Consider the following 27,977-nt stretch of genomic DNA (forward strand, 5'->3'; position numbering starts at 1 on the left):
CCTCGATACCGCAGGCTGGACCTCTAGCCCAGACTCCTTCCCACTCCTATTCAGACTCTGCACCCCTCCCCGTGGGGTCCAGAGGCTGACCAGCCATGTCTTCCTCCCCCGGACCCAGCCTCCCCCGGACCCAGACCAGAGTCTCCACCCCACCTAGAAGATAACTCTCCCAGGGCACTTCCTAACACCTCCTCCCGGCCTGACTTCTAACCCTACCCCCAGACCGGGACCACTTCCAGCTGGGCTCACTGTCCCACCTGCTCAATGCCAAAGCCACAGGCTACCAGGAGCTCCCAGACTGGCCAGAGGAAGCTCCAGACCCATCTGTGCGAAACGTGGAGGTCAGCGGGGGTGAAAGGTTGAACTGTGTGTGTGCGTGAGGGGCAGATAGTAGAGAGCCCGGCCAGTGCCGGCCCAGCCCTCCTAACAGCCTCCCCACATGCAGGAAGAAGATCTCTCCCTTATCGAGACCCACGTGGGCCTGTTGGGCGAATACACGGAGGTCCCCCTGCCCGTGTGCCGTGCTTTCTCTCTGCACTGCGTGCTTCCCCTCCCCTTCCCCTTGAGTGCTGCACCCTGCTTCTTCTTCGGTTAGCGTGCTCCCTGTGTCAGCAGCATCTCCTCCCCCATTATTCTCTCTTGGAGACTGGACCAAGTAGGGCCGGGTGCAGGGTGGAAGCTCCGTGCTGTCCTTCCTGCGCCCCAACCATGATTCGATGCTCCTCTTGCCCCACCCCCATTTCCAGGTACCTGAATGGACCAAGTGCTCAAATCGAGAGAAGAGGAAGGAGAAGGAGAAACCCTTCTACTCGGACTCTGAGGGGGAGTCAGGCCCCACAGAGTCTGCGGACAGTGGTGAGATCAGCAGAGCTGGGGACTCTGTGCCCCTGCCTACGTGTGTGTTTCACATGGTTTCACATGTGCACGAGGTTGTGCACCTGCTTCTGTGGACCTCTTCGTGTGGGGGTGGGCCTGAGGGATTGCATGTCCCATACGAGTCCATCTGTGTCCTGGTTGATGCGGGTGGCATCTGGGGGGTGCGGCTTCCATGCTGAGTCAGGGCGGGGTCCCAGAGCCCCTGCTCTAGACCCAAGGCGGTCTGTACACAGGGAGGGGCCCTGAGACAGTCCCTCCACAGACCCTGAGTCCGAGAGTGCCTCGGACAGTAAGAGCAGCAGCGAGAGTGGCTCTGGGGAGTCCAGCAGTGAGTCTGACAGTGAAGACCAGGAGGAAGAGAAAGGGAGGAGCAGTGAGAGGTAAGAGGGGAGCCAGCCAGGTGGCTGGTGGGGTTCCAGGGTCTCCCCTGGAAAAGAAGGGGGAATGCTCAGCCTAAGCCACTCTCTTAAGAGCCCCTGAGCTTCCTCATGATCTGGTGGGTCCTGCAGACCCCCAGCCCACTCCCATGATGGCTGCTTTGGCTGGCTGCACGGGTCTCTGTGGTGGGCCTGCCTCCTCATGGGGGCAGTGTGGAGAAGCAGTCTGGGGCCAGGGGCCCAGGCATCGGAGCCCACATGGGGGCTCCTCTGGCTGACTCCCTCTCCTCCCTCCTACTTTCCTGGCTTCTCCTGTTCTTCTGTGAGGCAAGGAGAGGTGTCCAGGCTGGGCCTGAGCCCCATTTGCCCCATCTCCTCCAGTGAACAGAGTGAGGAGGAAGGTGGGAAGAGGAAGATGAAGAAGAGGAAGAAGGTCACCGAGGCACAAGGAGACGCTTCATCCTCAGACGAGGGCAGTGATTCCAGCAGTAGCTCATCAGAGTCTGAGAGGACATCGGAGACAGAGGAGGAGCAGGTGGAACCTGCCTCTTGGAGGAAAAAAACAGTGAGAGCCTTGGGGCAGGAGGGGGGTGGTGGTGGGCTCATGGGCCAGGGCCTTTCCCATGTCCTGGGTGAGGCGGCTCATCTCCCCACCATCTAGAATAGACCGTGGTATCATCTACCCAACCCAGAACAGGCCGGGTGCTCTCCTCCTGCACCTGCATCCCATTTTTCTCTTTCAGCCTCCCAGTGGGAAGAGTGCCCCGGTAGCCAAGGAGATCTCCCTGCTTGACCTAGAGGACTGTGAGTTGGGATGGTAGAAGTCACAAGGGGAAGGAGATCTCAGGAGGGTGGCTTAAGAAGGTCTGTGGGAGCTCTGGATTAGGTTCTCCAGGACTCCGGGGTAGGAGGGGCAGACAGAACACATTTCTGGGTTGAGAGGGCAGCAGGACAACCTCCCCAGGTGTGGGGTTGGGATCAAGGACTGAGATCCGCCTGGATGTGCTTCGCTGTCCATGGTGCTGAATTGTGTGCTCCCTGAGCTCTGGGCTCCCTGCTCAACCCAAGCCAATTCTACATTGCCTCTCCCTCATCATAGCCTTCCTCATCCACCCCCACAGTCACCCCGCCCAGTGTCCAGCCTGTGTCTCCCCCCACAATTGTGTCCACCAGTCTGGCTACTGACCTGGAGGGACTGACACTCACAGACTCCCCACTGGTGCCCTCGGTGAGTGGGATGGGGGAGGGACTGCTGGGGCAGGGACACATCTCTGTGGTGCATCCTAAAGTGTGGACTTGTGTGGGGGGGGTGTGATGTAGGGGAGAGCATTGAGTCCCCGTTGCTTGATGACCCTAGCTGAGGACAAGGCGGGGACAGGCTCTCTCCTTGCTCATTTCCATACTGGCCCCCCTCCTCCCCTGCAGCTGCTGAGCCCAGGGTCAGGTGCTGGGAGGCAGGAGCTGCTGCACCGTGTCGCTGGCGAGGGGCTGGCTGTGGACTACACCTTCAGCCGCCAGCCTTTCTCAGGGGACCCCCACATGGTATCTGTGCACATCCACTTCTCCAACAGCTCTGATACCCCCATCAAGGGTCTGCACGTGGGCACCCCCAAACTGCCTGCCGGCATCAGCATCCAGGAATTCCCTGAAATCGGTATGGAGAACCCTGGACATGGTGGAGAAGGAGGGTTCTGGGTAGAGTCGGTCTTTCTGTGGCTGCTAATGCCCTCTCTGTGCTGGGCCAGGCTGTGAGGGCACAGAGAGGGCCTCCGATATGACCATGCCCTGGGAGACAAGACAGACTAGGAAGCAAGCAAGTCTGTATCAGGGCAGAAGGTGCTTGAGGCCTTGGTGATTTCAGGACTGACTTATATGGGGTGAGGGGCCGGGGGCGGGGGAGGGTGTTTAGATTTAAGGAGAAAACCAGGAACCATCTCCAGGGGCCCGGAAATCCGGGAGTGCATGGAGGGGTGGTCGGCTCTGGCAGTGGTGGGTTCCAGACTTATCAGGTGATGGTGCCCCCCCTTCCCTGCCTCATACCCACAGAGTCCTTGGCACCCGGAGAATCTACCACTGCTGTAATGGGCATTAATTTCTGTGACTCAACCCAGGCGGCCAACTTCCAGCTGTGGTGTGTATCCAACTCATGGTGGGCTGGGGGGAGGGTGGGCTGGGGAGGGGAGGGAGCAGAATGGCAGGGACACATTATGAGCTGCTGGGTCTGGAAGCCATCCCAGGCCCTCAGGTCTTCTCTCTTGCTCTCCCGTTGCCTCCAGGCAAAGTGGGAGGTGAGGGGCAAGATGCTGGCCTCATTTCCTATTCCTCTGTCTCCTCCCACCCTTCCCAGTACCCAAACCCGGCAGTTCTATGTCTCCATTCAGCCACCCGTTGGGGAGCTGATGGCTCCCGTGTTCATGAGCGAGAATGAGTTCAAGAAGGAACAGGGTGAGTGCTCCCTGGGGTTGACAGGGAGGGGGCTCAGTACCGTCCACTGGGGCTCAGTCAACTCACGGTGCCGTCATGCTGCAGGAACCTCACCACATTCAGACAGAGGGAGGCCTCGTGCTTGTGCCTGCAGCAGAAGCTTCACAGAGGGCGGGGCGCTTCAGTGAGGCTTTGGAGAGAGTGGGACTCAGCCAGGCAGAAAAGTCTAGACCAGATTCCCGCTTGGGGAAATATCATGAGTACGTGTCAGGGAAAGTTTCCAGGAAGAGAAGAGAGTTTGGTTTGGAGCTCAGGAGTCCGCAGCACAGAGGGGTAGTCAGAATAAAGCTGCAAATGAGATGTCTAGTTTCTGGAAGCCCTGATTGCTGTGCTAAAGGATTTCAATCCCAGAATTTGAGAGCTGGAAGGGGTCGCCAAAGTTATCGGGTCCACCAGCACTGTGAGGGAGATTGGGACTGTAGACCTCAGTTTCCTAGCAGTGGAGGGGTCCCTGCAGGTGTCTGAGGAAGGGGCCAGGTTCAGACCTCGGCTTCAGCAAGGGGAATCCGGCAGCACCCACAGCTAGGACTGCACTGGGAGAGCCTGCAGCAGGCAGAGGCAGGGCGGCTTAGGTGGGAGAAGCATGGGGCTTCATGAGTCCTGGCTCAAAATTCTGACCCCGCCACTCACTCGGTGTGTGACCTTGGCCTAAATCCTGTGACTACGTATAAGGCTGTTCCAGTGGACCTGGTGAGAGATGGTGAGGACTGGGATGAGCGCCCCAGCAAAGGCATTGCAGGGCTGGGGCGGTTGTGGTGCTGGGAAGGGGGCAGCCGTGGGCCACTCACTGCCCTGAGAAGGAGGAGAGGGAGGTGTACAAGGATGGCAGGGTGGCAGGGAGAACGGCAATGCCCTTCACCTAGATCAGGAGTCGGCGGCCTTTCCCCGTGATGGGCCAGAAAGCAAATGTGTTAGGCTTTGTGGACCGTGTGGTCTCTGCTACAATTATTCAACTCTGCTGTTAACACAAAACAGCCACAGATAACGTGTAAATGAATGAGTGTGGCTACGTTCCAATAAAATTCTATTTATGGACACTGAGATTTGAATTTCACATAATTTCCATATGTCATGAAATACTAATCTTTTTATTTTTTTCCCCCCAACACTTAAAAAATATAAAATTCATGGTGGGCCGTACAGCCAGGGGGCTGGATTTGGCTTGCAGCGTGTGATTTGCCGAACTCCTGATGCGGGAGAAGGAGGAATGGGCCAGGCAGGGGAGGAGGGACAAGCTGACTGAGGTGCATGTGGGAAGGTCAGGAGGCCTTCAGTAAGCAAGTGCAGATGTGGGTCTGTGCCCCGGAAACACCTCTAGGCTGGAGTCATGAGCACAGAGGTGAGAGCTGGAGCTGTGAATGAGTCATTCCCCTGGGAGAGAGACGGGTGGGAGGGTGAGGCCAGGGAGTGTCCTTGAGGAAAACCTGCATTCTTCAGGAGCAAGAGGGGAGGGATAAGAGAAGGAACAGAGTGAGAGGCGGAAGGAGACCCCGGAGAGAAGAGAGGGCAGAAGACTTCTCTGGGGTGGGGTGGCTACAGGCCAGGATGACCCAAGACCTTTTGCTCCCGCAGATAGGAGGCTGCTGCCCACATCAGAGAGCAGGTCATTGCAAAGGGGGGACAGAGGCCAACTGCAGTAGGTGGGAGGAGACCGGGCTTTGAGGCAATGGAGCCCTCTTTGGAGGACTTGGGCCATGAATGGGGAGGGAGACACAGCATGAGCACGATGAGAGTCTTGTTTCCGGAGAGGACTTTTTAAGGACTTGGAGACTTGGCCCTGGGGAAAGTAAAGGTACAGGGGCAAGGAAATGTCACTAGTCAGGAATGAGGGGATGGGAGCAGCAGGGGAGGGAGGTCGGTTCTCAAAAGGAGAAGAATGGGGGAAGCAGCAGGGGGAGGACAGAGGGGCTGCAAGGAAGGTGGCAGGAGGGCAGACGGAGGAGGTCACACGGCTGGCCTCCGGTGTGTGAGTGGAGAAGACAGCTCAGGCCCGCAGAGTGAGGGGTTGTGGGGATGCTGTGAATGCCCTGGGGGCTTCAGGAACCCTGGCCAGGTTTGGAGCTCGTGCCGCAGGTGAAACGAGAGGTCCACCTCTGAGAGCCTCGTGTGACCACTGCACTCTGCCTGTCTGGTGAGGACCAGTGCCTTGACCAGTAGTGTAAGGGCCCCCAGTGATCTGTTGGTGAGGACGCAGCTTCCAGGAGCTGGGAGGGTTTTGAACTTGGGTTGGAGGGCCAGCCAGCAAAGACCAGAGCGTGTGGAGCTGGGGTGGAGGACACCGCTTCGAGCTGACTGGCCACCATGTCCACGGTCCCTCCCTCCCAAGGGGCCAGAAGTCTGATGGTGGGGAAGGGCCAGATCAGTCTTTGGTCAACAGCATGGATAGAGTTCGGGGTGGGGGCAGGTGGGGGAGGGTGGAGAGGCTGGCTTCCTGAAGGAGGGTGTGGTCCGGGAGGGAAGTAGCCCCTTCTTGAGACCAAGAGATTCAGATCTGCTCTTAGCACGAGACCTGTCCAGCCTGAGGGGAACTTGCTTGAGGATGCTCGGTGGGCAGACCCAGGTGCCAGCCTCTGGACCCAACATGGCCTTTGCCCTCATCGTGACCTCTCCCCCAGGAAAGCTGACAGGCATGAGCGAGATCACAGAGAAGCTCACGCTGCCAGACGGCTGTCGGAGTGACCACATCGTGGTGCAGAAAGTGACCACCGTTGCCAACCTGGGTCGTGTCCCTTGTGGGGCATCTGATGAGTACAGGTAGCGGCCACCAGCAGAGGGGAAGCGATGGGCTCTGGGGAGGCCTGCCCTGCAGGAGGGCCCCATGCCCCGAGGCTGAGCCCCTTCCTCTGCCCTCACCTCAGATTTGCAGGCAGGACGCTGACCAGTGGGAGCCTGGTCCTGCTGACCCTGGATGCGCGGCCCACGGGAGCGGCCCAGCTGACCGTCAACAGTGAGAAGATGGTGATTGGCACCATGCTGGTGAAGGATGTGGTGCAGGCTCTGACCCAGTGACTCCCGAGGGTTGTGACCTCTTTGACCCCTGCTTGTCTGTCCCTCGTGGCATCTGGGCGGTTAGCCCCCCCTTCTCTCTCTCTTTTTTTCCTCTTTCTCTCTCTCCTAGCAGATTCCTCATGCCAGATAGCATCCAGGGGCCTCTTGCCCTCTGGGTCATTACCAGGCTCCCCCCGCACCCCCCCCATGGGTTCCATAGTGACCGTGCAGAGGGAGCCGGCGGCTGCGCCCTTGTCTCCCCGGCTTTCTGCTGCTGTTTGTGTAGCAAAATCCCAATAAAAAGTCTTCTCCCTACATGCTGGCTCAGCTTTCTTTCCTTCTGGGTTCTGTCTGAGGGGGGCGGGAGAAGCTGCTCAGAGTGACCGTGTGACCCTTGTGAATGATCATTACTGACTTTCTAGGGAAGGCTGTGACTGACTCTCATGGGTGACTCTGGCTGGACTCCAAGGTGAGCCTCCCCGAGTCTCCGGGCCTGTCTGTGGAAGAGACATCCAGGCAGGGACGGGGAGGCCAAGCTGGAAGAGGTCCCCGGTCCTTGTTATGAGGCTCTGCGAAAGTGAGGCCTCTTCAGTCACTATCCGTCCCCCTCTGAGGAGACAACCCAACCAGCCGTCGTGGAGGGGGTGGCAGGAGAGGTAGAGCAGTGTTCTCAGACAGCCCTGCATCAGATCAGCTGGGGATTTTATTACCGTGCAAATTCCAGTCAGCGTCTGCAGTGGGGCCTGAGATCCTGCATTTCTCACAAAGTCCCGGTGGCAGGTGCTCTTGCTTTGTGGACACACTTGAGCAGTGGAGAGGGAGGGCCTCTGCAGCTGGGACAAGCCTTCTGGACGGGGCAGTGAGGGTCAGGGCCCTCCTTGATGCCTTTCCCCGTGAGGAAAGAGGCTGAGTGAGTAGTGGTTCCAAAAGGTATAAAAAGTAACACATCAGCACGTGTTCTACCAAAAAAAAAAAAAAAGTATGGTCAACAAGTTTAGGAATAATGGATTTAAGTGAAACAAGTTTATTTCCCACAGGCCTTCTCAGAGCCTTTACTATGCCAGTTTGCATTGTGACCTGTCCCTGCCCCAAAAGGGCTGAAGTAGTGTTACCCAAACTTGGTTTTGACTTTGGAACACTTTCCCCCGCCCAGAACATGTTGACTGCCTGGGTTACAAGGAAAACGCTCAAACGATGGTTTGAGAGGTGATGCCTCAGCTTCCTATCCTCCGTGACTGAGGCTCTAGACCCTTGGCCATACCTCCCCACTGAGGCATCCCTGAGCAAGTCTCTGCAGGGGAGAGACAGGTGTAGCAGGTGTGTCCCCCTCTCGGGGAAGGAGGACAAAGCAGTGCCAGGGGACACCCTGTCTCTGCCTCTGGGGACATGCTGGGCTCCGTGGCACCAGACGGCAGCTAGAGCCGCGGCTTCTTGGAGAACCCTGGAGCCCCACAGTCCCCTGGGATCACTGTTTTTGTCACTGCAGGTTTGGCGATGGGACTGATCGGCCAGTTAAGGGCAGACGGAGTAGTCAACTTGCTCTCTCTCCTGTCTCTGAATCAGCAGTTCCCACAGCGTAAGATGGTGAGAGCGGTTTTCCAAAGCATTTGTGCAACAAAGGCCCCAGAACGCCCCCCCGCCCTTTGGAACCAGAAGTGCGTAAGGCATCTCCCCCAACCTCCCTCCAGGACCTCACAGCCCAGATTCCCACAGCCTCTCAGGCACTGGGATCTCCAACCCTGAGTGAGAACCCTGCGTGCTGGAACTTCGGTCCCAGCCCTGTGCTGGTTTCTCTGGAGTGTGTCCCAGGCTGTGGGCTTAGCAATCGCAAACCTTCATGAGAAAATGGTCTTGTGCTGGGCTTGGGGGAGAGGCGGGGATCAGGAGAGTGAGGTGTGACCAGAGAGTAGGACTGGGCAGCCGGCCAGGAGAAGGAAGAACCCCAGTGGGCAGGCTGTGCCGGCTGGAGCTGGCAGATGCAGCTGCCTCCAAGCCAGGAGGGGGAAGGGGCCTGGTCTGTGCCGAGTTAATGGTCTAGGGGGAGCAGACCTTTGCCAGGGGAAGGGAGTAGCTGGCCCAGGCCTCAGCCCAGCTCATGTCTCCCAAGACTCTAGGTCCCCGGCCATACTTCCCCGAGCCCTGCCGCATTAGCATCCGAGCGAGTCTCTGCAAGGGGAAGAACGGGCCCGCCCAGCACACACTGGGGGGAGCCGATCAGACAGGCAGGGGCTCCCTGCATGGGGGACATCACTCTCTTCCAACCCATATCATATTCTGTTTTTTGTCACTGACCCAAGTCTTTGCAACTGTGGTGCCGCTTTGTCCCCAGGGCCTCAGGGGCCTGGGCTCAGGCTTCCTGGATTTCACGCTGTTCCATTAGCAGTGTCGATGGGGTGGCCAGGAAGCTGGCCCGGGGCTGGGGAGTCACGTGGGGCCCCGGACCGCAGCGCAGACTAGGCAGCACTCTTAGGGCTCTGCTAGTGCATAGGGACAGCTGGGGGGAGGCGGTGGAGGTGGACAGAAACGGGGCAGAGCATTCCTGCAGACCCAGGAGGTCTGAGTGTGGCCCGAGCCTGACCATGGGCCTCCATAGGCTGGAGGACAATGAACACAGAGAGGGGCTGGGCACCGGAGCCCAGTCCAGTGTTGCTTCCAAGTCGCGCCCCCGACAAAGGCTTCAGGTTCTGGCCAGGCTGCAGCAACTGGTTAGCCTCCGTGGCTGGGGAACAGATCTATCCAGGGACATTAAGGAAGCCACTATGAGGCTGTGCCCATACCAGGACCCCCACCCACCCAAGCACTAGGGTGAGCCCCTGTGCTTGTCTTGCATCTTCTTCTGGGCATTTTGGGGTCACCTCCTCCTAGCATAGCCTGCAGATAAAAAGGATGGGTATTGTGTGTGTAACTCAGTGTGACAGGGCGTTCCCTGATCTGACTGGGCAAGGCAGGGACAGTAGAAAAACTATGACCCACAGGAGGGCCTGGCCTCTGGACAGCCAGGATCCTCACCACCAGTTTCTTGCCTGAAACTTGCTGAGCCAGCTTCATGCCCTGCTCAGTCACTCCCATCTCTGCTCTAGCTCAACATGATGGGGCTTGGGGCGGAGGGAAGGCCGGCCTGGATCCCCCCTTCCTCCTCCGTGACTGAGCAGCCAACCTGTCCTAGGCACTGTGGTGACAAAGCTAGGAACCAATGACCGCCAGGACGGGGCTGTGAACCACAGAAGTCCTGCTCAGCCCCAAAGGTCCCATCTCCTTCCACCAGCCTGCCACCAGCGGCAGAGCTGGCTGGGCTGGGAGAGCCCCAGCTCAGGGTGTGGGCAGGAGAGTGGGGACAGGGTGCTCATGGACTGGGGTCCTCAAGGAGGTGAGCTGGGTCTTCCTTCTGTGACTGCCTGCTCAGTTCTATCTCCCGGGGTCAAAAGAAGGACAGTGAATGAGTACCTGGAAGGGCAAAGCCCAGGGTGGGGTATGGAGAACAAGGGGGTAAAAGCAGAACATGCCGTCTTGGATTTTCTACTAGAAGGTGGTTTGAGCCCATTATCTCCCCCATCGCCCACCCCACTCACGTATTAAGGAAGCACTCAGGGCCGCACTGTTGGACCCTGATCATTAGGTGCTCCCATCCTTACTGCCCCGTTACCGTAGAGGAAGCTGTGGCATCACTGAGGCCTCAGTGAAGGGCCTGGAGCTGTGCTGAGGAGGGTGAGCAATGCTGGGGGTGCCCGTACCCCCTGAACTTCTCACTGCTTCTTATCCTGGTGCCAGGAGTCCTCCAGCTTTAGTCCCTTTTCAGATCTACCACTGTAAGATGCCTCTTGAAAAGAAAGACTCCACGGTTTCCCTGTGGTACCTGGAGAACAGAGGTTGGCAATAGCTCAGAAAGAATGCTTGTCTTATCTTCTGGGAAGATCCCAGACACCTACATCCCTGTCTTTATCTTTAAAAGACTGTTTTAGGGGCGCCTGGGTGGCTCAGTTGGTTAAACATCTGCCTTCGGCTCAGGTCATGATCTCAGGGTCCTGGGATAGAGCCCTGTGTTGGGCTCCCTGCTTGGCAGGGAGTCTGCTTCTCCCTGTCCCTCTGCCCCTCCCTGCCCCCCACTCGTGCTCTCTCTCTCTTAGATAAATATATAACATCTTTAAAAAAGAGTATAATATTCATATAGAAAATCGTACAAATCACAAGTGTGCAATTTGATGAGGTTTCCTAGCACGAAGCGCCCATGGAAACAAGAAGCTGAGTGTGACGACACCCCCTCCTCACGCTTCCTTCCTGTTTGGGGCAGTGTTTTATTTTGCTCAGAGATCATGGAGTTTTGAAACAATCTGACACCCAACTCCAATTGGCGGTGGGATCCCGGGCGGCCAGCACGGACTTGTGTCTGGCAATGGCGGCATGGTGGCATATATGCTGCTCTCTGGGGCCACTAGGGCACCAGCGACCCCGATAGCAGAGGCAGGGTGCGTGGAAATAAGCAGGATTGTCTTCTTGTTTTAACTGAGGGAGAATGTAAGGGAGCAGCTCTGCGGAAGAAGGAACTCTTGAAGGCCTGGGCAAGGTGACCTCGATCGAGGCTTTTATGTGCCAGAAGCCCAGCATCTGCACCTGTGGGGGGAAGGCAGGGAGAGGTGGGGTCGGGAGACGGGGGTCTCCCTAGGACGAGGCAAGACTGAGACCCCAGGACTGCATTCTCTCAACTAAATTCTGAAACGTGTCGGTTTCCTTCACTGGAAACAAGGGCCACGGCCTCCTGAGGTCTCATGTCTCCAGGCATCCCTACCCCATTTACCAGCATCTCAGGACAACCAGCCCTCAGCTTCGATTGTGATGGGTGTGGCAGCTGACCTCCAGGACAGCACACAGGGATCCCTGCTTCTTCCCATTTGCGCCCTTGGGCCACGGCCTCCTACAGTTCATCAGGCTTGATGGGTGTGAACAATGGGATGTTGAAGAAGTATGTCCTTTCTGAGATGTCATAAAAGTCACTGTACCTCCACCCCAGTCTCTCTTTCTCCGTCTGGTTATTTGCTCTGGAGAGGGCCGGGTGCCGTGTCTCGAGCTAAAGCCAGCAACCCTATGGAGAGGTCCATGTGGCAAAGAACTGAGGCTTCTCCAGGGGCCACTTGAGTGAGCTAAGAAGCAGATCTGCAGCTCTAGGCAAAGCTTCTAATGACTACAGCTCTGGCCGCCAGCTCATCTGCAACCTCAGGAGGGATCCCAAGCCAGAGCCACCCGGCATAGTCATTCTCGGATTCCTGACTCGCAGAAATTGTGCAAGGCAATATGGTTTTTTTTGAGCCATTTAGTTTGGGGTTAGCTTTCACCAACAAATTAATACAATCCAGCCCTGGACCCAACTCCTGCGGTGGTAGGAGAGTCCTCAGAGGGGGCCTGGGCCCAGGGCTCTGGCCTTAAGCACTTGGCTACCACATTCAGTGGGGCTCACAAATACCATATGGGATGAAAGAGACCAAATGGTTGTATGAAGTTCTACAACAGGCAGAATGAATGTCAGGAAATGAGTAAGAATAATATTTAACTCACGGAGGGGGGGGATAAAGCGGGAAGAGGCATGACGGAACCCTATGGGATTCTGGAAAGATTCTATGCCTTGATGTGGGTGACAATTACCTGGGTATATATGTAGGTAAAAAATTATCAGGCTGAACACTTAAGATTTGTGCATTCCATACTATATGTGTTATCCCTCAATTCGAAAATGTAGAAAATAAAAGCGAAAAACTAAAGTGGAGGAGCCAGTTTATACCCTCACTGGCAGTGATCCTGCTATTGGGAAAGTGAGACTTTTTCATTTTGTCTGAGAAGTATGAATTGTCTCTACTGTGGTTTTGTTTGCATTTTCCTAGTTATTGCTGAGGGTACATATCTAGTGATATGTTTGTTGGACATTTGGGTTTTCAGTTTCTGTCAATTGCCTGTTCCCATCTTTTGAACATTTTTCTATAGGGTTGTCTCTTTTTCCTCATTGATTATAGAAGTTCTTATGCATTCTGGAAACTAGTTCTTTATAGATCTCACATTGTAAATATCTTTTTCCAGTTTATGACTTGTTTTTTCAAATTTAAAAAATCTTTTGTTAAATCAAAGTTTTAAATTTCAATGTGGCCAAATTTATCAATTTTCCTTTATGTCCTGTGCTTTTTGTTTCTGATTTACAAAATTCACCCCCACACTGAGGTAATAAATATTCTAATGTTTTCTTCTAAAACATTTCCAAGTAATGCCTTTCACGTTTATATCTTTAACCCACTTTAAATTTACATTTGTGTATGATGAAAGGTGGGGCTGATTCACATTTTAAATCCCACTTTAAAAGACTTAAAAAAAAAAAAAAACAACCCAAAACAAAGAACATGGTTTCTTCTGCACAGAGCTTGGGAGAAGTCTAGCAGAGAATGTGTGCCTACTTTACCTTGTGGTCTTGAGTTCCTAAGTGAATCCCCCTTCTGATCTTTTTCAACCAGGAAGATTATTTCCTCCCCGCACTTTCTTTTCTTTTTTCAGCTCTCTGCCTGCTGTGGAAGCACTGAACACCTGAGCACATAATCAACTTCAGGGTTCCTCCCGTCCTCCTAGTACCTGCATTTAAAACTTAGTCCAGCCAATTACCGTTACACTTAAAACCTATATTGTAAATCTGGAGCTTGACTGCAGAGACAGTGCCAGGCATAGCTGGGCTCAAAGGCTGTTTGTTGACTCTGAGAATGGATAATGCTGCCTATTTGTTCCTGCTACTTCTGCCAGTGACCAGCTGTGGGGACTTGACCGAGTCCTTTAATATCTCCACCTCCGCTGTTTTCCACACCATCCCCTGTGGATTGTGGACACCTTCCAGTCAGAGGTACCGTTCTTCCTCTTCTACCTACAGGCATGGCCAAGTGAGGGCAGGGAGCAAAGGGGCATGACCACACCTGAGGCCATGACTGTATTTTGATTCAGCCCTTCCTTCCTTCAGCATCTGCACTGGGCTCTAGGGTCAGTCTGAAGGAAGTGCACACATAAGGGAGCTGGAAGTTTTATTCTTATCTGAGTAAGGCTCTGAAGCAAGAAGACTGTGTTTGAGTTCCCACTCTTCCATTTCTAGCTGGGAAGCCTTGGGCTCGGTACTTTGCTTTTTTTGAGCTTCAGTTTTCTCATCCAGCACAGTAGAGCACTTAGACCTGTGCAAGCATGTAGTAAGTGCTCTGGGAAGGTCAGCTACTGTTACTGTGACAGCAAGTTTAGGAAGAGGGATTTTAGGCAGCAGCTATTTCTGTTCCAAGTCACCTGAAAGATGCCTTCATTTTCTTACGCTAGGAGTTTTAAAATATGAAAGAGTTCCCAGATACCTACTCCCTTGGGCACTATTCCAGGTTTCAGATTGTTATCTTACTCAGCTTTGGGTCAAGGAGGAGGAAGGATGTATGCGACTTGGCAGCAAGAGAGTTGCATGGGGCCCCTGAATATACTGGGCTTTGTTTTGTTTTGTTTTAATTTGAATTAGTGACTAAATTTAAAATGAGGAAGACTTCACATTTAAAAAACCCAAGACCACCCAGGTTGTCTTGAAAGATCTGGCTGCGCTGGGACCTCATTCGGGCATGGTATCTCTCTGCTAACCGCCCTTTTCCACGTGCCTGGGCCTTCTCCATGTTCTCACCTTCACTGGCTCCTGTGCTATAGGTGACCAGGTTGCACCCCCAAAAAGACAAGCAAGGATACACCACCTCGGAGCGGCTGTCCTATGCTGTCTGTGGGCCAGAGTAAGCCTTGGGGGTGGGCTGCTCCCCGAGAAGGAAAGGCCCCAGGAAGGACCCCCCGAAGGAGAGTCCCAGTGAAGCTGAACCACAAGGTATAGTTTTCTGGGTGGCTGGAATGGGCCAGCTTGAGGAGGGGGGCAGATGGCTAGGCAGGAAGAAGGTAGAATAGTTGATGGGTATGGGGTGCCAGGACCCTCTTTTGCCTTGCCCCTGCAGCGATTACCCTCTCTGCCCATGACCCCAACAACCCAAGGAAGCTCCCTGCATGAGGACATACCTGTGAATGGAGACTGGCCAACTTTCATTGTCACTCTGAGTCCCCCTGTGGACTTCTACTCCATCTGTTCTTACCCTGTTCTTACACCTTCTCCCATTAATCCTCCTGAAACAGTAGGTTAGACCACTGACTTCCTCTCCTTCCACAGAAACCTGCAGCTACCTGCCCACCCCCGCCTTAGCCATTAGATCCAGGCCAGCCTCACCAGCCTGCCAGGAAGACAGCAGTCCTGTTTTCCCAACTGCCAGGAGGAGCCTTGTGCATAATAAATGCTTTATAAGTAGTGCTACAACGATGAGCTAACACATGTAAAACACTTAGTAATGCTCTACAAACGCTGGTCCCTGTTCTCCTTGCTCCAGTCCCTTGTTTCTTCCCAGCCTCTACTAAGTCTCTAGCAACATCTTACTAGACCTGATACTGCCATTCTCCTGTTTACAATTCTTAATAGTTCCCTGCTGTATGCAAAATAAAGGCCCTTCACAAACTGGGCCCAGGCTTCCCTCCTGTGGTATCAGCACACATTATCCTCGTCCTGTTCAGATTGAGCCGCTCTGTTCAATCCTCCCTCCCCGCCTTTGCTTGGTCTCCTGCCTGGAATGCCATCTCCGCCTCTGCGCTTGCCTGGGGCTTCCGGTCCGCTCCTGCACCAGCCACCCCAGGTCGCCTTTCCTGAGAGCAGCCACGACCACGGTGGTGTCTCTTGTCCCGTGGCCCCGGCCCTATCCCTTGTCCCTTCTACCTGAAGCTTCGTATTACAGTACGGCAGGGGCGTTGGAAGCGGTTTCCCCCAGGAAACTGCGGTCCAAAGAGGACCCCTGGTGTCTTTGGAACTTTCCGGAATCCCCCCGACGCATTCCCCTTTCCAGCACGCTGAGCAGCTGATCTAGGAGTCCCGGGGGCAGGGGCAAGGGCTAAGGCTTCGGCGCACAGGGCTGGCTCCCACCCTGGAAGGGTCCTTGGAAGAACAGGAGCATGGACACGGGGCGCTATTGACAAAACACCTCGCCGCCGCGTCGCAGGGGCTTGTAAGTAGCGCCCTGTGCGTATGGGGGGGGGGGGAAGTGAGGCCCCCGAGAAGATAAGTGACTTGAGCAGGGTCACTAGGTGAGCGGCGCGCTCGGGCGTGGGCCTCCGACCTCCTAGGCGCTGGCTGCGGCCGCCCCCGTCCTGGAGCCCGGCTCCGGGTGGGCGGCCGAGCCCTCGGCCAGGCCTGCCGGGAGGGGCGGGGCGGGCGGGGGCGGGGGCCCGGGCGGGGCCGACACAGGTGCTTCGCATCCGGACGGGACGGGGGGGCGGCTCCGCGGGGGCTTTATAAGCGGCCCGGGGCGCAGCGCTGTGCGCGGCTCGCTGCAAAAATAGTGCCCACGTGTCTGCGCGTCCCTCGCCGCGCCGGCCCGCCCGCCGGCCGGCCCGCCCGTCCCGCAGGGCCACGCCGGCCCCATGGCGTTCCCGCTGGTAAGAGCCGCCCGCCGCCTGCCGCCCGCCGGGGCGGGGCTGGGCGGGGCGCGGTCCAGGCCGCCGCAGCTAACGGTCCGCGCGCAGCCTCGGCCGGCTCGGCGGTCCCCCTCCTCCCCGCCCCCCCGTGAGCGCGAGTCCCGGGCGGGGCGCGGGTCACGTGCCCGCGGGCGTGGGGCCTCGTGGAGGGGCGTGTGGCGAGGGGGGCAGGGAGCCTCCTCGTGACTCAGGGCCTTTGGGCTTAAAGGCGCCGCGGCCCTCCGGGGGCGGCCGGTGGGGCCTCCAGGCTGCGCTGCGGACTCCCGGTGGCCTCGAGTGTATGTCTAGACGGGAGCCCACCGGACGGAGGGGCGCCTCGGCGCCGGGAACACTTCTTTCTCCCGCAGCCGTCGCACGTGAGACCAGAAGCCGCCGGCGCAAGGAGCTCACGCGCTTCGCAGCGCCCCCGGCGAGTCTCGTTCGTACCCAGTGGGCGGCGGGGGTGGGCGGCCCGGGTGGGGCGGGGCTGCGGGCGGCGGAGACCCCCGCGCCGGGCCTAAGCTGCCTGGAGAGCGCCACGACGGCAGCTGGCGCGGCTCCTTTAAGGCGGAGGGATCAGGCCCCTCGTGCGGGGCCGCGCTTGCCCGGCCCGGGAGGTCACGTGGCTTCACACGTTCGAGTGCTGGAGCCGCGTTCTGGGGGCGGGGTCGGCTAGGTAGGGTCGCACGCGGGTGGGTGGCCGGCACGTGCGCCCGGGCTTCGCGCGGGGGCGGCCTGAGGCGGCGGCCCTGAGGTGGGTCCTGCGGCTGGGGCAGGCGGACCTGCAGGCGTGGAGGCTGCGCAGCCGGGAGGGAGGGTAGGCCACACCTGCCTCTGCTTTCGTGACCCGGCGGCCTGCATGTGGACAGTCGTGCATGTGGCCCTGGTTTTGTCATTCTCTCGTCAGTCCAGCTCCGGGCCAGGTGCACCAACTTGGGAGGAGGGGGTGCGGACTCAGCTCTGGCCTCAGGTTTGGCGGAGCTGCAGATGGGGGGCAGCTGGCCAGGAAGGCCTGGGCCAGTCCTGAACCCCTGAACTTGGGTCAGTCCGGACCAAGGACTGGTCACGCACCTCTGGCTGAGCCACTTGGGTGGCTTCCTGGGCTGCTTTTTGGAGCGGGTGTTGTTTGTCGTTCACTCACCCCTGAATTTGTAGCTGCGTCCGCAGGGGGCTCCGGGCCAAGCCAGAGGCCTCATGAGGGGCCCAGGGGCCTTCGGGAGGCCGAGGCACACCTGGCGCTGGCGGCTGGCAGGGTGCACCTTGCAGGCCTCGGCCCCCTGCACGTGCCCGCCAGCAGCATTGCGCTTGGGAAGAAGCCCCGAAGCACCACAGCCTCCGTGAGAGCGCTGAGAAGCCAGGGGGTGCTTCTGGAGGCCCAGCAGGGAGCCCCTCCCCTCCCCCACGCGCACCCCCCTCCACCCCGCAGCCGGTGCTCCGCGCTGCATTTCTCTGGCAACTGCCTCTGGTCTCCCTGGCTACCGCTCCGCCGCCTCACTCCCTGTTCTGGCACCTGAGTAAACTGCTGCTCTGCGTCATCTGTTGGGGCGAGGGGCAATTGGGCCAGTTGCCTCTCTGGGAGGCACAGGTGTGCCGCCTGCCTCTGATCCCCCCCCCCCCCCAGGTGACAGAGTGTGCCAGCTGGAAGTGCGGCTGGTGAGGATAGTTTGCACACTCAGGCTCCTTTTAAGCCCGGGGATGCAGGCTGGGTTAAAAATAAGTAAATCCAAACAGGCAGCACAAAACCTTGGAAACCTCGGATTGGTGATTGTTTCCCTGCTTGGTTGGTTTTTGTCGTGGGTAGGAGAGGAGTGAAGGCTGCTTCCGGAGCTCAGGGGAGCTCCGGGCTGTGGGGAACCCCTCGGGAGAGTAATGCTGAGGGGCTCCCCCCTGGTCTTCTGTCATTCCTGGTGGAGCTGGCTTTGAGCAGCACTGTGTTCCCAGGGCACGTTGCTGTAGAATTTGGTGTTTGCCACAGCGATTGAATTGACGGTTGAGTGGCCTGGACATGCACGTTCAGTTTGCAGGACTAGAATTTGGAAGTTGACTACCCTATATGTAAGTCAGTCTTGGTAATATAAAAACGCTTGCCTTCCCCCTCCCAAGGCTTGTGTGCACAGCCAGAGCTGGTGCATGTGATGAATGATCATGGAAACATTTGCAGCTGGGGTTGGGCCACAGGCACCCCGATACGGGGAGGGTCTTGTACAGTGGTACACCTCCCATGGCAGCGATCTTGAGGCAAAAAGCAGAGGAAGATGGTGAAAGTAGGAAGACTCCAGGCTTCACACGAAACCTGTTAGCAAGTAAGCTTGTGATACTAGCTGTCTCACTAAGTATTTTCATGAGTCATCAAGCTATTTACTTTGTTTTTAATCCTTAAAACTGGTTGTGTGCTCAGATCCCTGCAGGGAACTGAGGTAACATAAATGAGGGAAGCAGGGAGAGAGGAGGAGTGGCTACTCAGCTGTAGAGTTTGTTTCTAAAGGGAGCAGCCAGGAGCTCCTTGTTGCCACACAAAACTGTGGGCCCAGAGCTGATGGCTCGTTGACTTTTTTCCTAGTTAAGCTACCAGTCTAGGTTTTAAATGTAGCGCTTAAAAAATCATGAACAGTGTAAGGATCAAAGGTAACATGTCTCTGAAGATGAGATTCAAGCCGAGGGCTAGTTCGGGATCTCAGTCTTCAAGTGTTCTTTTTAGATTTTTCCCCTATTTTGCAAATGAGGTAGACCCGGCTCAGAAATCAAGTTACAAGGCTGTTACGGGATAGAACCCAAGTGTGATAGGAGGTCTTTCCGGTGCCATAGCTCAAGGTATAATACTGTGTGTGTTCTGGTAGGTCAGGGGTCAAGGAGTTATCGTATAGGAAATGCGATGCTCTATGGGCTGGTCCCATTTATAGGCAGTGAACCTTAACTGCATGGGAGGGAACCCCTGGTTGCTGTGGAAGTCAGTGTGGGTCTTCTGAGCATTAGTGCAGCAGCACTGATGTCAGGAGGAATGTGCTGTGTCTATCATTCCGCGATGTGTGTCAGAGCGGTTAGCTGATCCTGAGAGAGCTGGAGGTCTGGAGAACTCAGGCTCCTCCCACTGTGCGGGTGACCCTCCCAACCCTCTGCACAAAAGACTTTCTTTTTTTAGGACATTTAAAATTTCAATAACTTTCTCCTTCTGAGATGAGGCAAATCTGAAATTATAGACTTGTTTCAAGACCTCTAAAAGTAGAGTGTGGCTTATTAAATCTCACCTTTTCTCCTAGCTAAAATTCCCATAATCATGCCTCTTAGATTTCCAGGAGAAATTAATAAGGGTTTTAGCAGTGTTGCGCTAAGATCTTCTGGAATAAGCTTCCAGGACATAAAATAGCCCTATGCCAGGGATGAGAAACTGGGTTTTCATTCTGCGTGAAACTTAGACTCACAGCAGTGTGCACAGACGCACTAGCGGATATAAAGGGATATGTACCTTTATTTCTGTGTTTTATTCCCAAAAGATTTAAAGCATGAAGCAGTGAAGACCGTATTCAGAGCCTTTGCCAAAGGGATTTTTCTGTGAAAATGCAGACTCAAATACAAACTAGATAATTTATTATTTTATTTTTTTTAAACCTCTGGTCTGGGAAGTTTTTAGAAAGTTGGAAACTTCAGAAGGTTACCTGGTCTCCAGCTACTTCTCTAGCAAATGTATTTAGTTCACGTACTCTGTTAGGAGTTCAGTGTTTGTGAATTTGGGGGTGGGGAGGAAGGGTGAGGTGACTGAAGTAGTTCTCTGCTGGTATTTACTGTTTATGTGGTTGGCAATATCTGTGCAGACTTTCTCATTCATTGATTTCAGGTCCCTTGGCTAAATGACCATTCCCTAAAATAACGTATTTATTTAAAGCAGAAATTAATTAGTGAAGTTTCGGACAGGAATGCATACCGAACCTGGATATTAATGTGTAGGCTCTTGTCTTCAGTATCTAGTGGTGGAGTCAGTAAAAGAATCATAGGCTCAAATAACAAATTATTTTCTTTCCTATGGAAGAGCTGTGCTAATCCCATCCTGTTCTGCAAATCTGCTTTTCCTAGGCAGTATCTAAGCTGTATTGACTCTGGGGAGAACTTGCCAGAAAGCCTGGGGACAGAGGGTGAGGGGTAGGGAAGGGGGTTGGACCCAGAGGTTGGAGTAGAGGAAGTTACAAGAATTTTTGCTTCTGTCTATTTGATTTGAAGCCAAGAAATGTTGATTGCACCCTTTCAGTGTTTATTAAGTCTTTTGCGTACTGCCGACCCCGCCTCCTTGGCCTCCCACATTGCAGCTTTGGAAATGCTCATTGTTTTCTTTCCTGCCTTTGTTGCTGCCTGTTTTGGTTATACCTGCCCAGGAGAGCTCATCCCTTTCTATAAGCACAGATCCCAAGTGCTGTAAGTTTTCGTGTTCAAGATAAGACCCCCAAAACAAGGCATATCTCAATTATAGTCAACTGACTAAAAATATGAAATGGTACATCATGTATGTAATATTTTGTATTTTTCATGGGAAAATTATCTGACTTCCCATAAAAAGTCAGTATCCAAATTTCAGTGTTAAATTTGCATTGTAAACATAATTTTCACGAGTTTTGTTACTGGGATTTAAAAAGTGTCTCGTCGGGGATTATTTTGTTTCTTTAATGTATAATGTGAGTGTTTTTAAATAACACAGGCGTGGGGGGGGGAATTCCTGACTAAGTGGGGTTGAGCTTTGTGTTCGAAGTGCAGAAGAACACTCAGGCATGGATAACCTTTGATTTCCACTTTGTTTTTAATATTCCTGTACGGTTGGAGCACCTTTAGATTACAGTGAGTTAACACTCTTTTGTTTTGATTTTTAAGGCATTTGGTGATGATTTGCCTTGAGGTAATTTTAGAATCCCCAGAGGACAGGTCTAAAGATTGATTTGTGTTTGAAAAATGGGTCACAGTTGCACCTAGCTGTTGATTCTGGGAGTAATTTAACTATAAGAGCGTTACTGGTTTCTTTATTCTTGGCCAGCATTATATGCAGATATATGTACCATCCTGACGGGTTTAGCATCATGGCCTGAAGTCTCCTTGGATAAAGGTATGGGAGTAGTTGGAGGAAAGCAGTTACCTTGAAGGGCTGGTTAGGTTTTCTGTCTTTTGACAGAACACTTAATCTCTTACTACTTAACACCTGCGCTCTCTGCATTCTGGCTTTGTGCTCCTGGCTCTGATACCATCTGTCTCCTGAGTCTGTCCTTTCTCTTGAGACTTTTTTTTTTTAACTCTAGTTTTAGAATTGTTATGAAGCTCAAAAGATATTAGAGACCTGTCCGTCTCCCAGATATAACTCAGGGTTGACAACAAACTCAGATTCTAATGTCTATTTTCTCGGACAAGAGAGCTAAGCTCAGTATGAGAAGTGATTGTTTTAAGTTAATGCAGTGAGTGGATGGTAGAACCAGGACTGGCACACAGGTCTCTTCATTTCCATACTGGTATTTCTAGAATTGAAGCATCTTGGTCTTTGCTGTATTGGTCTCTGATTATCTCCTTCTACTTAAAATTTCCACTTGTCTCCTAAGACTTTATAGCTCCCTCCTCCCGTCTGATAGATCTTTCTTGTCCTGGCACTTACAGGCTTCCTCCACCCCCTGAATGCCACATTCCCTATGGTTCATTCTGTTGGCTCCTCTTGCCCCTTATACAGAGGGCCTGTGTATTCCTGCTGCACTAGTCCTCTCTCTTGGGGACCAAGTTTTAGGTTGAGTTGTAGCCCTGCTTGTTCTCAGAACCCATGGTTCTGATTGGCCTACTGAAGGAGTTCTGTCAGAGGCATATTAAACCCAGCAGGTTTAAAAACAGAACCAATTTCTTCCCTCTACTCATCTCCTGAGGCTAATCTAATTCTATCCCCTCCACCCAATTAGTCTATTTTTTTCCAACTAGACTCTAGTGTTCTCTTGGGGGAAAGAACTGTGTTTGGGGTGCTTTGGTTTTTATTTTTCTAATTTTTTCAGTCACTGGAGGCCCCAGTACAGAAGGACGCTAGGTTAATACGTACTTGTAGCCTTTGCTTGGAAACCTTTTCGCAGTTTCTGTAACTATAAAGCCTTGATGTGGTCTAACTGTGTGTCTCTCTTGGCCCCTGCATCCTTTCATTGCTTCTTCCTTCCATTGCTACCGCTAGGTCAAGTCTCCCTTGGAGGAGTGTTTTCAGTCTGCCCTTTCTACCTTCTTCCTCACTTGTTCTTGCCTATTCACATGTGTTACTCTGTGTGGAGCTCTATCCCACTAGTGGTCTCGTTGTTCCCCAGACCTACCCTTCTGATTCTTGGTCGTTGGATAGGTATGTCTCCCAAACTCATCCCTCTGTGCCCCTGGCCTCCAGGAATGACTACTGAGGTATTCCTTAAGTCCAGGAGGTTTTGTTTTTGTTTTTTTAAGTAGGCTCCCCAGCATGGGTCTCAAACACATGATGGTGAGATCAAGACCTGAGCCGATATCAGAAGTCAGATGCTCAACTGACTGAGCCACCCAGGGGCCCATTAGTCTAGGAGTTTTAAGATGAAACTCGAACTTGCCTTGGATTTTGGACTTCACAAAGCTGAATTTAGCTCTGCTGGTCATGAGGTTATGTCTGCTTTCCTGTCATGCTGCTTTTCCTGCACTTGCTACCCTGCCTGAGTTTGGAGAGGTCTCTCAATGCCATGGCTTCCAAATGTTTCACATGAAGCAGTGCGGTATTTCTCTGCCCTTGTGAGAGCCTCCCACGCAGCTTCAGAGTTGCCACAGAGCAGTTCGCTGGCCTGCTCTGTTTCCTCTCCTCCTCTCTCTTTCTCATGCTGCCTTGAGGCAGACAAACAGGAGATCTGGAGTCTGGGATCCTGATTTGAGTGCTTGTGCTCTGTTAACTGGTTGATTTTTGAGCAAGATTTTCAGTTTTTCTAAGCATACCTTTTTCTTTGCAATGTGAGACTGATACAGGCTCATATATTCTTGTGTGGACCAAAAGATACTCTGGGCTATTCACAGAGTTGGACTTTCCCTCTCCAATTGGAATTGGCTCCGATTACATTCTTCACCTTCAGCTATTGCAGGAGTGGCCTCCTCCCTATTCAGAGAGCAGTTTGTGCATTGGGGTCCATCTTTCTCACACCCTCACACCTTTTGGTTCGTTGTTCCTGCCACACCTTTCACCTCTGTCCATAAACATGATCACGTCACTCCCGTGTTTAGACCCTATCTTAGTACAGCACTCCCCTCGAGCAGCCAGCCTCCCTGGCTTTGCTTAGCTTTTTCCCATCAAACTTTTGTGCAGAATAGCTCCCTACCCGTCTTGACTGGCCCACCCTTTGTTCATCTCTTAAATCCTTGAGATCCGACATCAGAGCTCCTCTTCCTTCTCACACATGCATTTCTGAAACTTTTTCCTGAGTTCGCTGTGCCCTTAGGAGCATTTCTTCAGTCTTTCAGGATATTTGCATTTCTGCCTGGATGTTCCGATAAGATCTTTGAAAAGTGCCAGTTTGATCACCTACCCCATAAGGCAGAGGTTCACAGACATTTTCATCTCAGGACTCCGTCACTGAGGACTTCAAGAACTTTTCTGTGTGTGGATTGTATCTACCGATATTTGCCCGTTAGAAATTAAAACTGGAAAAATAAATCATTTAAAGTTATAAATCCATTATATATTAACAATTTGATTTTTTTTTTTAAGATTTTATTTATTTATTCGACAGAGAGAGAGACAGCCAGCGAGAGAGGGAACACAAGCAGGGGGAGTGGGAGAGAAAGAAGCAGGCTCATAGCAGAAGAGCCTGATGTGGGGCTCGATCCCATAACGCCGGGATCACGCCCTGAGCGGAAGGCAGACGCCTAACCGCTGTGCCACCCAGGCGCCCCAACAGAATTTGATTTTTGAAAACAAAGGAAAATGAGAAGAGTGAGCATTCTTTTACATTTTTGCAAATCTCTTTAGTATCAGATTTATTAGAAGATAGCTGGCTTTTCCAGTCTGTGTATTTAATCTGTTGTCACATGTTGTTTCGGTTGAAATAGATGAAGAAAATTTGGCCTCACGCAGATATGTAGTTGGAAAGAGGAGGAATATTTGAATAGCCTTTACGTTTAATTGTGGCTGTTCCTCTTTGATACTACACCAAAACTCCACAAGTGTTAACTTCCTAAAAGTCAGTTGCAACATGGAATCTGAAGTCGTATGGGTGTACTGTCCTTACTCTGTTACATTAAAACACAGTGATCCCTCTTGTATCTTGGATAGATCATTCTCCCATGCCTGATTTTGTAACACTATACTTGAGTCATTTCACAAATACTGGTTCACTGTTATGCACTATTGCACAGTAAACATATCATACATGCACATATACACATTGTGCTGACATACTAGTTAATAACACCACCAGTCTCATCAGAAAAGTCTTAAAGTATTGAGGAAGGGGGCAGATGAAGGTTTCCCAGGGTTCTGTTTTTTCCTTCAAAGCTCAAATTATATATCATTGGCAACAAATACTGACTGTTAGTATTTTATTTGAAGCATCTCGTTTACTTTGTTTTCAAGAGAATGTTTGCCAAATACCCAAAGTTTGATAACCATAGTAGGTCAGTTCTTTCAAGTAAAAAAGATGTTTCATTAAAAAAGCTAATTCTTTCTGAAACTCAGTCACATAAATACTTTCCCTTGAGACACGATTATACTTCAATATGCAGCAATCGGGCTTCGCGCTTACTTCCCATTTGTCTCAAGGAATATTGAAGGCCTGTACTCAAGGGTCAGGATTTAATACGTTTTTACTGCTTTCTCAAGGACATTTGTAAGAGAATTGGCTGTTTCTGGGACTCCAGAGCACGAAGAGCACAGTAACTGTTTACTATAGTTTATTGGCATTGCCTAGATTCCTGCTAAGGTGCCAGTTTTACCCACTCTCATTATTTTGTACCGTCGTTGCAAATGTCAGCATAGTGATAAAAGAAGTTGGTATCTTAGAATTATGAAAGTAGTTTTGGCTTTGTGGACCTCTGGAAGGGTCTTGGGGACCTCTGTGGGTCCCCAAGACCTCCCTGGAGAACTACCCCTATATAGTAAAGGCCAAACCCCTTAGTGGTAGGACACAAAGCCCATCATCATCTGGCTTCAGTTTAGTGGCCGAGTTTAATCCCTATTGGTCTCCGCTTGGAACTTTTTTAAAATTGAGAGAGAACATCCATATAGTAAAAGGCACTAATTGTAAGTGTATAATGTGGTCAGTTTTTATATATTTATATTATTTTTATACACCTAAGTAACTACCACACCGATGAAGATACAGAACATTTTCAGTACACATTACTTAAAATGAAACCCTGTAGCATGTAGTCTTCTGGGTCTGACTTTTTCACGCCCACTTAATTATCTGAGATTTCTACAAGTTGCAATGAAGTCCAAGTTTATTGCTGTAGTCCCACCATTCCCAGAACCAATGGAGTGACTTAGTACACCTAAACTGTGCAAACAGTGTGATTGATGCTGAACACCTGCTCTCCTCCTGGAGTCTGGAATTTGAGCCTATTCCAGGCAGAGGCTGCCTGTGTGACCACCCCTCAATAAAAACCTGGGTGCCAAGTCTCTAGCAAGGTTCCCTGGTTGGCAACAATTCCTGTGTGTCCTCCCAGCTTATTGCTGGGGGAGCTAAGCCATTAAGCTTATCTTGTGTGACTCCCTTAGAAGAGGGTCCTTGGAAGTTTGTACCCGGTTTCCCCCACACTTTGTCCCATATACATTTTCCCTTTGCTGGTTTTCCTCTGTATCTTCTGGCTGTGATAAATGTTAGCCGAATGTGCTCAGTACAACTATATGCTGAGTCCTGTGAGTCCTCCTAGTGAATCATCAAACCCGGAGGTGGTCTTGGGGACCACTAACACAATGACAGTAGTTTTTTTTTTTTTTTTTTCAGAGCTTGAGTATAACTAAAACTGCTGTGACTGTTCTTGTACATGCCTTTTTATAGTCCCATCTTTTCTCTCGCTTATAGGAGCCTGAGTGCAATTGCTGGGTCATAGGACTTAAAATTCTAGCAGTAGTGTACTTCTAGTTGCCTAAAAGCATCCCTGTTTCATACCTCCTTGCCTTTGTACCTGTTCTTTTTGCCTAGAATGCCTTCCCCACTCCTACTAGGACTGTTTGGTAAAACCTTTTAATCTTGTCACCTTCCTACTGCTCTTGTTATTTCTCTGTATATTTATTGTTAGACTTACAATACAGCATATGCTTGTTTATGTGCTTGTGTTCCCATTAGACTCACTGCTTGGGTGCGTGGATTGTCTTACTTATCCTCTGTCTCCAGAATGTCTCCTGGCATCTGAGGCAAATACTGTCAGTAAATGTAATTATAACCTATGGGTCTGCAGTCACCAGGTTATGTTGTTTATGAGTTCTTTGTTTATCATTCATGTGAATTGTCTCTGGTCCAAGGGGTTTAAAACCCCAAACCCTGAAGTGACTGTGAGTGGCTTAGAGCTTTGACAGAAGAGGTAGGGTTGGTGACTGAATATTGATTTTGATCTTAACATTGAAGAAAGGAGTCGCTACCACCAGTGGAGGTTGTGATCGAGGTGGTAGAACACACCTGTGCAAGCGGTGTGATGTGGGTCTGCCTCTCCCGTCGTGTCTGTATTGAGTCCCTGCAAGGGCCGCAGGTAGGACGCTGAGTGCCACTTAGATGAAGACTGTGGAGGACCTTACCGTTTAGCAAACCCAGAGCTGACAGTGCATATAGCTAACAGTTCGACAGGTAAGTGTGACAAGAGCCACAATTACAGTGACCATGTGTTCTGAGTATTCTTGAGCAGTCATGGTATTAAATATTCCCTTAATGTTCTCATTAACCTGTCTTGGAATTGTAGTATTTCCTTTTCCTGATTGGGGTGGGGGGGCGGAGTGAGTGAGTGTGTGTGTGTGTGTATGTATCGCATTGAATGTACCCTGTAGAAACTGAAAACTAACCAGAAAAGTAAAGCGAGATCATGAGAAGAGGGTTCCTGAATTCAGTGGGTGGAGAATAAAGATCAGATCCCCAAAGATACCAAGTAAGATAAACCTGAAATATTGGTTGGGTTTGACAATTATGAAGTCATTAATTTAGCAGTTCTGTAGTGTCTTTTTTGGGGGGGTGGGAGGGGGTCATGCTAGCAGGACATCGTGGGTTGAGAGGACAAGCAGGACGTTAAAAAAGTAAGTGTAGCATATTTTCTAGAAGGTTGGTAGTAGAGCAAGAGAAAGAAGGCAGTGGCTTGGGAGGAGTTTTAAGTCAAGGAAGGTGTGTTTGTGTTTTTAGGATGAGAGAGCTTTGGGCATACTGAGAGTCTGATGGGAAGGAACCAGTGGAGAGGACAGAGGAAGGTCAGATCATGAAGGAGGAGAAAGAAGGGGTGGCATCTTGAGTCTTGTATCTGGTGATGGATTTACTTTGTCTTTCTGCAAGTAAGGACCTGTAGCCATTTCTCCTTTATTCCTGGTGACCCTCCCTGTCCTGTCGTGTTTTGCCACTTCCTTTTCTTGAATTTACTGTGTTCTGTATCCACTCTATGCATGTTCTCTGCTTGTCTGTCCTTTCCCACACTTAGAGGAATTCTGATTTTTCATTCTCTAGCTTATAAGTCTGAGTTGTCAAGCCAGTCCAGGTACCTTAATTTAGTCCTCTCCTGTACATGTAGCATTTTGTACTTCCTTGATCTCCACTTACCTAACTA

At 52.2% G+C, this 27,977-nt stretch overlaps 2 protein-coding genes across 11 annotated transcripts in view; both read left to right on the forward strand.

The window, feature by feature from the left end:
* AP3B2 (adaptor related protein complex 3 subunit beta 2) overlaps positions 1–7,040 on the forward strand; it is a 61,058-nt gene extending 54,018 nt beyond the window's left edge. For all 5 annotated transcript variants that reach the window (XM_087856595.1, XM_045812996.2, XM_045812995.2 and 2 more), the window contains 11 exons: positions 223–341; positions 747–855; positions 1,139–1,256; positions 1,635–1,818; positions 1,997–2,057; positions 2,375–2,481; positions 2,679–2,907; positions 3,300–3,384; positions 3,601–3,698; positions 6,353–6,491; positions 6,596–7,040. In XM_087856595.1, coding sequence (XP_087712721.1) covers positions 223–341; positions 747–855; positions 1,139–1,256; positions 1,635–1,818; positions 1,997–2,057; positions 2,375–2,481; positions 2,679–2,907; positions 3,300–3,384; positions 3,601–3,698; positions 6,353–6,491; positions 6,596–6,746 — 1,400 coding nt within the window. In that variant the 3' untranslated portion in view covers positions 6,747–7,040. The remainder of the gene's footprint in view (positions 1–222; positions 342–746; positions 856–1,138; positions 1,257–1,634; positions 1,819–1,996; positions 2,058–2,374; positions 2,482–2,678; positions 2,908–3,299; positions 3,385–3,600; positions 3,699–6,352; positions 6,492–6,595) is intronic.
* An 8,653-nt stretch (positions 7,041–15,693) lies between these two features.
* CPEB1 (cytoplasmic polyadenylation element binding protein 1) overlaps positions 15,694–27,977 on the forward strand; it is a 92,378-nt gene continuing 80,094 nt past the window's right edge. For 4 of the 6 annotated variants that reach the window (XM_087856600.1, XM_087856602.1, XM_087856601.1 and 1 more), the window contains exon 1: positions 16,117–16,223. In XM_087856600.1, coding sequence (XP_087712726.1) covers positions 16,209–16,223 — 15 coding nt within the window. In that variant the 5' untranslated portion in view covers positions 16,117–16,208. Of the gene's footprint in view, positions 15,794–16,116; positions 16,224–16,443; positions 16,681–27,977 lie in introns of those variants that run through there. The other 2 variants (XM_087856604.1, XM_087856605.1) reach the window with 2 other exon arrangements.

This window comes from Ursus americanus, chromosome 28 (assembly GCF_024610735.1).
Source record: "Ursus americanus isolate L20-20 chromosome 28, mUrsAme1.1.p, whole genome shotgun sequence".
Lineage (NCBI taxonomy): Eukaryota > Metazoa > Chordata > Mammalia > Carnivora > Ursidae > Ursus > Ursus americanus.